Source organism: Peromyscus eremicus, chromosome 9 (assembly GCF_949786415.1).
Source record: "Peromyscus eremicus chromosome 9, PerEre_H2_v1, whole genome shotgun sequence".
Lineage (NCBI taxonomy): Eukaryota > Metazoa > Chordata > Mammalia > Rodentia > Cricetidae > Peromyscus > Peromyscus eremicus.
The window spans coordinates 66166110-66178513 of NC_081425.1; the positions used below are offsets into that span (position 1 = coordinate 66166110).

Below are 12404 nucleotides of genomic sequence, written 5' to 3' on the forward strand. Positions count from 1 at the left end.
AAGACAAGCTCTGTGTCTAGGGTATTGTCCAAGATCCTGGGGTACAGCTACCTGAATCTTAATAAAGAAATCTGTCTTCACAAAAAAGCTGACAAAAAAGGTAAACTGTGTAATTGTGGGTTTGGATCTATCCTTGTAGACTCAGCAGTGGATATACAGCTCAAGATATTGATTTCCTCCTCTCCCAGACTTCATGAATAGCCAATAGTTCAGAGCTAAAGAGTGGGGTCTTTAGTCTCTTCCAAGAAAGCACATCTTTAACAATTTTGTTCACCAGCTTCTTCTTCACCCTCCCCTCGTCTCATGGGCACTATCTCCAAATACTTCTCACTAAGCCTGCTCATACCGGTGAACTGACTGCATTCGAACAGCACTTATATAGACCAGTACTGTCAGTCCTGGAGAGAACTACTGTCTGACAAGGATGCCTTCTTCCTTTCCAAATTCTTCTCCAAATTTCAGAGACTACAAAGGGAAGGAAAGATCAAAAGCCTACCTCTCACTCTACCCATTCTTCTAAGGAATTTCTCTAGTCCTAGGAAGTCCACTGTTCTCGGGCTCCTCCCAGGTCTCCTGGTTAAACACCCCAAGGTCTCTCTCCCCAGCTGTCCTCTCATCTCAGAACTGCATCCACCTCTCTTTACTTTGCCCTAAAGGACTCAGGAGATGACACATGACAGCTCCATCACCCAGATCAGGAGCTTTAGCAGAGGATCAGTGTTGTGTGCCTAGATCTGTACAGTCACCTCCAGTGCAGCAGGGCCAGCCCAGCACTCTCATATACGTGTGTATACATCTTGTCCAGAGCCCTGGTGTGAGCTGAGTCACCACTAATCCACTGAACAATTACTGTCTCATTCAGCTTGTGCACCTAGTCATAGATGGCAACCCGATAACTATTTTTAAACAATTTCTCACACATATTCTATGCTTCTTGAACATTCTCAAAAACTGTTACCTCCAAAACATATTTATATACCTTAGGCTCTCCTCACAAATCTCTCCCTCACACACGCATTTATATCTTTGTATTAGTTTTATATTAAAAAAGATAAACTGTGGATATACAGCTCAAGATATTGATTTCCTCCTCTCCCAGACTCTATCAATAGCCAATAGTTCAGAGCTAAAGAGTGGGGTCTACCAGCTTCTCCCCATTTGTTGACTGATTGTTGACAGGACTGGTTTTATATGAGCCAATGCTGGTAACTACAGCTGGTCTGAACTGTTTATTGCAATAATTCTATCAAGACTAGAGAAAGGAATTTTTAAGCCCTTCATCCTACCTTCCAGCTCTTACGTACTCCCCATGCCCTCTCCCATAATGTGGCCTGAGCCTTAGAGGGGATAGTATAATGACTGGATTATATATGGACTCACGACCATCACATGTTTGTACATCTTGGGCAGCGTTGATCTCGGCATTCACCAGCATTCATCATAGGGAGCAGCATCTATGATTGAGACCGGAAGACACTTTTGTCTATGGGGAAAAGCATTGGTATTTGGAAGTCAGTTTGCTGCTGTGTGAGTTCAGTTAATAATCAGAAATGCACCCCCAACATGTGCCTACTGCCTCCCCTGTAGGTTATTAGCCAGACTTACATCACCAGGCAGGGCCCCTGCAGCCCATGGTGTGGGTCTTGAATCTGATCAGAGGGCAGTTCATTACCCTCAAAACAGTGAAGCTGCTATTGCCCATCTGGATTTCCATGTGGTTTCTTCATACTTTCTTATCTCAGTTAATTCTTCCCTCCAGCCCAAACCTACAGCTCCCATCCCCTGCCTCTCTTCCAGCCTAACCCTTTCTATTTCAACAGTCCCCTTCTTTACTACCTGTGTTTTCCTATTTGTGGAGGTTTGAATGTAACTGGTCACTATAAGTTCATAGAGAATGGCACTACTAGAAGAAGTGGCCCTGTTGGAGGAAATAACACTTGTGGGTGAGATTCGAGGTCTTTGCTCAAGCTCTGCTCAGTGTTACAGACAGTTCACTTCTTGTTGCCCTTGGATCAAGATGTAGAAATCTCAGACCCTTCTCCAGCAGCATGCCTGCCTTCATGGCACCATGTTTCCTGCCGTGATGATAATGGGCTAAACCTTTTAAACTGTAAGCCTCCCAATAAAATATTTTCCTTTATAAAATATGTAGTCATTATGGTGTCTCTTCACAGCAACATAAACCCTAAGGCAGAAGTTGGTACCAGGAGTAGGGTATTGTTTTCATAGGCTTGACCATGGTTTTCTTTGGAGGAATTTGAACTTTGCTACTTTGAGTTAGGAAAGCAGTGCAATGCTTTAAGCACTGCTTAATGGACCATACTAGTAGGAACATGGAAGATTTGAACTGTAGTGGTCTGGCTAAAGGGGGTTCATAGGAGAAGAATTCTAGTATGTTGCCTAGATCAAGGACACCATGGGAAGGCTCACACAATCAACTAACCTTTGTTCATAGCGGCTAGCAGAGGCTAAAGAGAAACCAGGGAGCCTACATGGAACTGACCTAATCACTTTGCATATATGTGACTGTTGTGTAGCTTGAGCCTCTGGGGGACTCCTAACAGCAGAAACAGTGACTCTCTGACTCTTACTCACTTTTGGAACCTTACTCCTCATACTGGATTGACTTGCCCAACCTTAATCAAGGGAGATGCTTAGTCTTACTGCAACTTGATATACCAAGTTTTATTGATACTCATGGGAGACCTGCCCTGTCCTGCCCTGGATAGAAACAGAAGAAAAAAGGGTTGGGGGTGGGATGCAAGAGTGACTGGGATACTCTGATGGGAGGATGGAGGGGACACTGTGACTAGGATGTAAAATAAATAGATTAATAATATATATACATATACATAAGGAATATGGACCTCACATGTAATTTGTTAAAATATGATGCCATGTTTTTTCTGTTTAGAAAACTAAAATATTGTCACTTGCTAGTTCCATTTTACAATAATACCTGGACTAATTACTAGCCTCCTCAGAAGACCCTTCTTAATTTTTGAACAACAAAAAAAAAGGATTTCAGTTAACAGATATAGAGACCCACACTCAAACATTAGGCTGAGCTTAGGGAATTCTGCTGAAGAGAGAAACAAAGGACTGTGGGAGTCAGAGGAGTCAAGGACATCACAAGAAAATCCACAGAATCAGCAATCCTGAGCTCATAGAGACTGAACTGAAGGCAGGGAGCCTGAATTGGACTGACTGTGCATATATGTGACAGTTGTTGGCTTGGTCCTCTTGTGGGACTCCCAGTAGCAGGAACAGGTGCTGTCTCTGACCCTTTTGCTGACTTTTGTATCCTGTTCCTTCTACTAGCTCACCTTGTCCAGCCTTAATACAAGGCAAGGTGCTAAGTTTTTCTGCAACTTGATATACCATGTTTGGTAGATATCCACTGGAGGCCTGCCCTTTACTCAATAGATACAGAAGAGGAGAGGGCTGCAGGGTGATCAGAGAAGAGGTGGTGTGAGGGACTGGGAGGAGATGGAGGATGGAAAACTGTGGTCCAGCCGTAAAATAAATAAGTAAATAATATATTAAACTTGAAAGAAATGGATTCCAATCAAGGTTCACATTCACTTTGACCACAGACACTGGTTCCTGGTGTATCCTCATCACAAAAGGCTTTGAACTTGGGATACTGAGGATTCTACTACGAAGCAGCACCAGCAGTCTGCTTGATTCCCAGGCCTCAGTTCCCAGCTCTCCAGTACTTCCCATCACATGGTACCTACAGGATTGTCCTGCTAGACTAGTACTTGCCATTTTGATTCTATCACACCTTAGAGCATTCCAATTCTGGAGCTGCCTATAAAGGATGGAGGAAAAAAAGAATAAAGAAACCCATCTCATATCATTTAATTAGAGAGGACCATGAGTATTTAATATTTGCTATGGCATTCACTTTTATTTCATGAAAATATCATGGTAAACAAAAGAAAATGTTTAAAGGAGCAAATATACACTACCCACCACCATGAAATGGGAGGACCCAGAAAGGAAGTGACCACACAGCATCTTGTTAGTTAATTCAGGAACACAGTTAATTCAGATCCCAGGTCTCCACTCTTAGCTGATGCTCCTATGATTAAGTATTTTTTATGATGCCTCCTCTGCTCAAATATGTATGTAGAGCGGATTTCTCATGTGGAACCAATTGACCTATTCCTTCTCTGTCCACTGACTTGAAACCTACCTCCCTGGGATTTCAAACAGCCATACATCCCAGAAAAGTAGTAGTGATGGATAACCTGTTGCTACAAGACTCCTGTGTTGGTGTGACTCTTTAATTGAATGAATGTCTGGAATGGGTCATTTGTCATCTCTGAACCAATGAATTCCCCACAAAGGATTCTCAGCATCAAATCAAACAGTGTCCATGGGTTCTGTACAGCACACCCTGCACTAGAGAGCATCCATTCACATAGACTCCTTTGCCCTCTTCTGACCCATCTCTGGAACCACAAGGAGAAAGTCCCACTAGGCAGACTGGCAGTCCTTACTGCAGGACGGCTGTCATAGTCACCATCCTCTCAGGACCACTGTCTTCCCCCACACCACACTCCTCCTCTCCAGTTCTTCAGCTGCCATCTTCATGTGCTTGCTAGTCCATTCATTTCCCAGGATCCTCTCCTGTGGGAATCCACCTTAAGATGGGAACTCCTGTCACAGCCTCAAGCAAACCAGTGAGGAAGATGCAGTCCTCAGACACATGAGCAGCTCAGCAGACACTCAAGCCTTGGAGTGTGGTTCCTGGAAGCCATGCAACAAACACCTCAACTGCATGGACCACTGTGCTTGCAGTGGTGGGTTCTATAGAGGAGAGGAGGAAGAAAGACCCAGGTGGGTCAACAACATCCCCTTAACTGGGGATGTTTACTCCTTGGAGACAAGAACAGAGGACAGTGCAAGACCTCAGGCTTTTCTCACATGAGTCTGATGACATCCGTTTCCACTACAAAATCTTGCTTCTCATGTTTTTCTTCCAAAACATCCAAAACTGTGGTAACCCAGACTCCTGTAGTCTTCCTTAAAGCAATCAGAGATGCAATCAATCTCCCTCCTAGAAGATTCCTCCTAGTGGTTCAGATCAGAAAGATTAATTCAGACAGGCTTTTCTTTCATCACCTGGGCCCCTCCCCAGCTCTCACTCTGGTTTTAACACTTTCTTCATTTTCAAGGACTCAACATAGTCCTGATCTATCTAAAGCAGTCTGGTTAGTAAATAAACTATGACCAGGTGGTAGCATCATTCTTAGGATGCTGGTATCTGTGCAACAGTCTCTCACAGATCAACAGAGACACAAATAGAATCAGACAGGAGCAACAGGTCAGCATTATCTTATAGGTTCAGTGTTTCCATACAGAAAGCTGAAAAATGACAAAGAAGAATGTTGTTGATGGCTGTACAAGGCTGTGGTGAGTCTACACAATGCCGTTGCACTTGACTAGTGAAAACAGCTAAAATTATCAAACTTGTGTTCTTACATTTGGCAACAATGGCAATTGTTTGATTTTAAAGAATCTGTGAGAATATAGGAAGAACAAGTCTTAATGGAATAAGATGTTTGCCTAGAGAAAGTGGGTGGCACCATCCCCTGTTCAGATAAAGTATTGATTAGGCTTCCTTTCCCCTGGATCTTTCAGTTTCCAGTACCAGAAGAAGGCTCAAGTGTAGCTGATATCACATCCTGGCAAGGTCCACAGTCTACCTTCCTCCTCTGTGATATTAACACAGAAACAGAAGTTGTGAATTACAGGGACCCAGAGGCACTATCTAAAGAGAGGGCTGGGCAGAAATGGAGAGGATGGGCAAAGACACCCGTGGAAAAGGCTGCATGGCCTAGATACTTGTCTGAGTTTCTCCTACATAGAGTACACAGGGCTCATGGGAGGACCTCAGTGATTTTTGCTGTCAAACATGAGAGTTCTTCACACATTACATTCATGCATTGATCCTGGCCACTTTGTCATTGTCTTCTGGACCTGTCACTCACATACATGGTGTATATACACTATCCCAATCACATGTTGCCATTTGATCATTACCCTCTAGACATCTCACTCACGTACATACACTATCCCATTCAAATGTGGCCTCCTTTGTTTCCATTCTTTCAACTCACAGAGTGATAAGGCAATTCACATTCATCACTGAAATCCTCACACCAGCGAACACACTACATTCCACACATAGTGTTCAGTTTCATGAACATATTCATCATTCCTTGGACAGGACAGCTGTCACCTCTGAGAAAGACCACAGGGAGCAGGAGGGACACTCACAGTGAGGCTGCTTGACAATGTGAACTCAGCCCAAGAAGCCCTGAGGTATTGGGGCTGTGAGTCAGGTGTAAGGCAGAAGGCTAGCCCAAGAGCCTGCCCCAGTCACTCAAAAGTCGTTTAATTACCAGAAAAATGTGATGGCGCTGTCAAGATGTAAGATATCAGAAGTGAACATTATGAAACAGTGGGACCAGATGCATCTAAATGATAATCAGCTGCTGCAGGAGTAACATAATCTAGCATCTTTCATTTTCTATGTGTATAACCTCATGGGTTTTGTTTTAGTAGATATGTTGGACAAAACAGATTTTTAATAATTATTCCAACCTTACTGAATGTATTTATCATTTGCAAATTGTAATACAGGATACAAGTAAGTTAACACAGAAACAGATAATAATAAATCCTTTTATACCTTAAGAGGAGAATGCAGATGACGATGTGTTAGAATGTTCCAGCTTTGCTGTGACAGATGACAAGTCAGCATGAGGACTGCCTGCAGCTTACGTCAAAGGTCTCCTGGGTCGGTACTAAATGACAAGAATGTCCAGAAAAGCTATTTCAAGTGTCAGGTGAACTCTGGGGTCCTAAGAAGAAATACACTTGAGTTTTACATTAAAAGCACCTGTGTGTAAAAACTGCAAGAGGCCCTAGAGCTGATTCCTCAGCAGAGACAGGGAGAGAGAGAGAGAGAGACAGAGACAGAGAGAGAGAGACAGAGAGACAGAGACACACACAGAGAGAGACGGAGAGAGAGAGAGACAGAGAGAGAGAGAGACAGAGAGAGAGAGAGAGAGAGAGAGACAGAGACAGAGACAGAGACACAGAGACACAGAGAGAGACAGAGACAGAGAAAGAGAGAGAAAGAGAGAGAGAGAGAGAGAGAGAGAGAGAGAGAGAGAGAGAGAGAGAGAGGCTGGTTCCTCGGGGGAGACAGAGAGAGAGAGAAGTTGGTTCTTCCGCAGAGACAGAGAGCAAACAGAAAATACCTTTGCCTCCATCACCTTCTTCCCTGGAGACCAGATTGCCTTGACAGTGTGGACAAGAGTAATGCAGACTCTGGGCAGGAACAGCACAGCTCTGTTTCTACTCTTCATCTCTCCTTCCTGCCACTAACTCCTTTGCTGACGAAATATGTTAAACCTTTGAAATGTCTTTATAGACTGGCATGGGACCCTGAATGTTCATCTGTCAAGTCCGTTCTACTGGCTTCCCTACTCTGTCATTTCCTTACCTCCTCACAGTGTCATCAAGATCACACTAACACTTCATCCTAAGTCCTTACCCCACAGCTATCCCCCAATAGAGTTCAAAGCTCTTGAGATGGTAATAGGTGACCCAGCTTTTCCTAGGGTATTATCTTAGAAGGGCACTTTTGAATCTTGAAATAAAGCCCTTGTGCTCTTGAAAAAAATAAGATAAACATAGATAGTATTAGGGGAAGTAGAAATGTTACTTTTGAAGGAGATAATTGTCTGATCACAAATTCAAGGCACAGAGGCATCATATTGAAATTCCCTAATAACTGACAGGAGAAGGGGAATCCCTCTCTGTTTGATGTAGAAGCCTCAGAAGACTCTTGCTCCTTTCTCAGAGTCCAGCATTCCTCTGGGAATGTGGTCATGCTCACCAGCAACTGACTGACAAAGTACTTCCTGTACATTCACCACACAGATGCAGCAAGAACTCACATCTTAAATATCACACAGGAAATAGTGGCCACTGACCCTGGCCCTCTTTCCACACCTAATGGTTTAAAAGTTGTGAGGCATAGACAGGTGACAATTGAGAACTGGTCAGACCCCTGAAGAAGATGTTCCTGCTCATGCTTCTCCTGGTGGCTGTCCTGTCAGTCAGCACTGAAGGAGGTAAGCAGCCATTCCCTTCTCTAGAGTCTGAAATGTGTCACCAGGGACACTTCCATAGTGCCCCAGTCAGGCTGGGTCTAAGGTCTGCTCCTCACTCAGTTCACCTGAGAAGTTTGCTGAGCCCCAGCTCCAGGACTGGATAAAGAAGGCTCCGAAATCACCAGGAAATACTTGTAATGTCACCTGGTGAGTGAGATCTCAGTCATCTAACAGTGAGGAATTATAAAAACATCCTGGGACCCTAGAGGAAAGATGCAGTTGAATATGAAGGCTGGAAGTTCCAATTGGCAAATCTAAGAGATGGCAGCTTTATCCCAGGGCTGCAATCAGGATTTGAGACTGTCTATTCTGGTCTCAAGACTTCAATTCTTCCTTGTCTCTGTTCTTCTGAGCCATACAGGGCTCCATGACAGCTCCCCACAATCTAACACAGCTTGATGGGAACAGGCTGACACTGGATCCTCCCACCCATCTCCCCATCTCACTAGGATCCCAACTCCTCTGTGTTCTTCCAAGTGCTGAAGGTTATTTCAATGTCCTATGATGACAATCCTATGCTGAAGTTCAGACTGCATTAGAACTCTCCTCCCAGCTACTGGCATAGGACACATGAGAACTTCTCATGGTTAAGACAATCTTATGGTTTCTAAGTTGTACACTATGTATCATGAATCAGAATGGAGAAAAACCAGCCAGAGTTTTTATACAATAGAGCATCATGTTTGCTTCAGGCACAGCCCAGTGCTTAAGTGAGCAGGACTCCAGATAGAGAAGGAGACAGAGAAATAACTGTAGTTGGTTGGATGTATTCTAGATTTTCTGAACAATGTATGTTGAATTCTTCCTTAATGTGAACATGAGCTTGAATTTGATTCAGGGAAAACTCTTGTCTCCCTCATTACTACAAAGAGAAACTGAAAATTAGTGGAAAAGTGGCATCATTCAGCAAACCCTGAATGACACCCACAGAAGCCATGGCCCTTTCTCAGTGTGTGACAGTCTCTGCAAAAGCTCTCTTCTCCATCAATGTCAGAGCCAACCGACTCCCCTGGCATAAACTGTCCCTTATGCCAGCCACCAGGTGTGGTGCACAGTTTCCACATGCATAGAAATTCAGAACCAATTTTCTCTTTCAGGAGAGATCTTTTGGGGTACAGAGTCCAAACCCCACTCCCGGCCCTACATGGCATTTTTAGAGTTTTATGAGAGCAAATCAGACAAGTTTCGATGTGGTGGTTTCCTGGTGAGAGAAGACATTGTAATGACAGCCGCTCACTGTAATGGAAGGTGAGGAGAAGCAACTGGGTCTTTGTTGCCTGGGACGGAACAAATAACTGGTATGGGTTGTCCCTAAAAATAGACCAAGGGTCAAGAGCAAACTCACTTTAACCTACTTGACCTAGGCTGTTATAAGACGTGGGACCATGGTGTCAGTGAAGGATTTAACAGGCTGGGGAGGTTTCTGAAGACCAAGGACACAACTTTCCCCATGAATTTCTTGCTATTTGACTCAGCCAAGCTCTGACTTAGGCTCAGCCTTACATGTGCATTGCAGAGAATGATTCATTGCTCCTCTGTTTACTTCATCCATTTTATTTTCAAGGAATACAACTGTAACCTTGGGTGCTCACAATATCAAGAAACAGAAAAACACACAACACATCTCAGTTCTGAAAGTCGTCCCTCACAAGAACTTCAACAGTAAAACACTGGCCAATGACATCATGCTACTGAAGGTACCATTTTACTGACCTCTGGTGCGCTCCACAGGTTACTAATGTATCAGTCCAGTCCTCTCCTCTGGGTGGCTGATCCATTTGTTCTCACGGCAATAGAGTGAGTATTTGGGGGGCTTTGAAAGTGGGGAAAGTTCAGGGAACCCCATTCATGGTTTAAGCTTGCTGAGAGTGCCAGACCTGAACCATTAATCTTCATCTTTCTAACCAGCTGAAACACAAAGCTAAACTCAATGGTGTTGTGAAGACCATCGCCCTTCCAAAGAGCCAGGACCAGGTGAAACCTGGGCAGGTGTGCGTAGTGGCAGGCTGGGGAAACCTACCGAATTATAGCCTGTCTAACACACTTCAGGAAGTAAAACTAGAAGTTCAAAAAAGTCAGATATGCCAAGAAATGTCCAAAAACTACAAGGACTCCATCCAGCTCTGTGTGGGAAATCCCAAGGAGAAGAAGGCCACTGCTGGGGTAAGGACATGGTCATCTTCAAATGTTTGCCCAGAAACAGAGCCATACTGCACACACACAGCCAGGCCTTCTCCCTCTGTGCAACTGCTGCTAGTCTAGATGCTACGTAGGGGTCACCTACAGGGATCTAGCATTTCCCTGAGCCAATCTTCTGTCCTTTCTCCATGGGAAAATAGGAAAGCTGGAGTCCAGTGAAACTGAAGAAGGACACAGCCAGGCAAGGACACTCCAGTTAGTGACTGACAGGGCTCATCAACTTCTTTCCATCAGAACTGAGGCTGATGATGGCACTTAGCCTTTCCATCTGAAAACTCAGGGCTTACTGGGAACAGAGATGAAGGGGGAGAAAACCAGTCTGGCAAGAGGTGATGATATTTACCAAGATTTCCCATTTTTCCATCCACAGGGAGATTCAGGGGGACCCTTTGTGTGTCACAATGTGGCCCAGGGCATTGTCAGTCATCACTATTGTACTGGAAAACCTCCTCGGGTATTCACCAGAATCTCTAGCTTTCTACCTTGGATTCAAGAAAAAATGAAACTGCTTCAACAACCCTAGATGACAAGCCCTGTGTCTAGGGTATTATCTAACTTCCTGGGGTACAGCTACCTGAATCTTAATAAAGAAATCTGTCTTCACAAAAGAGCTGACATCAGTCTCTTCCGAGAAAGCACATCTTTAACAATTTTGTTCACCATCTTCTTCTTCACCCTCCCCTGTTCTCATGTTCGCTATCTCCAAATACTTCTCTGCTGTGGGATGTTCTGCATGGCAAATGTGTTGCTCTGATTGGTTGGTAAATAAAACACTGATTGGCCAGTAGCAGGCAGGAGGAAGTGTAGGCGGGATAAGGAGGAGAATAAAGCTGGGAAGTTGAAGGCTGAGTCAGAGAGACACTGCCAGCCGCCAAGATGACAAACAGCATGTGAAGATGCCGGTAAGCCACGAGCCATGTGGCAAGGTATATATTAATGGAAATGGATTAATTTAAGATATAAGAACACTTAGTAAGAAGCCTACCACGGCCATACAGTTTGTAACCAATATAAGTCTCTCTGTTTACTTGGTCGGGTCTGAGCGGCTGTGGGACTGGCAGGTGAGAGAGATTTGCCCTGACCATGGGCCAGGCAGGAAAACTCAAGCTACACTTCTCACTAAGCCTGTTCATACCATTGCACTGACTGCATTCGAACAGCACTTATATAGACCAGTACTGTCAGTCCTGGAGAGAACTACTGTCTCACAAGGATGCCTTCTTCCTTTCAAAATTCTTCTCCAAATTTCACAGACTACAAAGGGAAGAAAAGATCAAAAGCCCTTACCTCCACTCTACCTATTCCTCTAAGAAATTTCTCTAGTCCTAGAAAGTCCACTGTTCTCTCGGGCTCCTCCCAGGTCTCCTGGTCCAGCACCCCAAAGTATCTCTCCCCCGCTGTCAACTCATCCCAGAACTGCATCCACCTCTCTTTACTTTGCCCTAAAGGACTCAGGAGATGACACATGACAGCTCCATCACCCGGATCAGGAGCTTTAGCAGAGGATCAGTGTTGTGTGACCTGTACAGTCACCTCCAGTGCTGCAGGGCCAGCCCAGCACTCTCATATACGTGTGTATACATCTTGTCCAGAGCCCTGGTGTGAGCTGAGTCACGAACAATCCACTGAACAATTACTGTCTCATTCAGCTTGTGCACCTAGTCATGGATGACATCCTGATAACTATTTTTATACAATTTCTCACACGTATTCTGTGCTTCTTGAACATTCTCAAAACCTCTCACCTCCCTAACACCCTTATACACTGAAGGCTCTCCTCACAAGTCTGTCTCTCACATTCACATCTTTGTATTTATTTTTATGACCCACTGTTATTAACAAAGATCAACTGTGTAAGTGTGGTTTTGGATCTATCCATTGGTTCCCTGTAAGCTAATTGGTGGATACACACTAAAGACAGTGATTTCCTCCTCTCTCAGAATCTTTCAATAGCCAATAGTTCAGAGCTAAAGAGTGAGGCCTGGCAAGCCCCTCCCCATTTCTTGA

General features: G+C 44.3%; 1 protein-coding gene across 1 annotated transcript; it reads left to right on the top strand.

The window, feature by feature from the left end:
• Positions 1–8104: 8104 nt before the first annotated feature.
• Positions 8105–10920, top strand: LOC131919977 (mast cell protease 8-like). Its single transcript, XM_059274397.1, has 5 exons — positions 8105–8159; positions 9296–9446; positions 9763–9895; positions 10107–10361; positions 10768–10920. Exons 1-5 carry the CDS (start codon positions 8105–8107, stop codon positions 10918–10920), a joined length of 747 nt encoding a protein of 248 aa, XP_059130380.1.
• The last annotated feature ends 1484 nt before the right edge of the window (positions 10921–12404 follow it).

What these genes read in the sequence shown, in the direction of transcription:
- LOC131919977 (XM_059274397.1), top strand. Translation starts at nt 8,105, where the DNA reads ATGTTCCTGCTCATGCTTCTCCTGGTGGCTGTCCTGTCAGTCAGCACT. An exon ending in GCCGCTCACTGTAATGGAAG is followed by an intron (nt 9,447 to 9,762) that starts GTGAGGAGAAGC and finishes TTTATTTTCAAG; the next exon opens with GAATACAACTGTAACCTTGG. An exon ending in ATGACATCATGCTACTGAAG is followed by an intron (nt 9,896 to 10,106) that starts GTACCATTTTAC and finishes CTTTCTAACCAG; the next exon opens with CTGAAACACAAAGCTAAACT.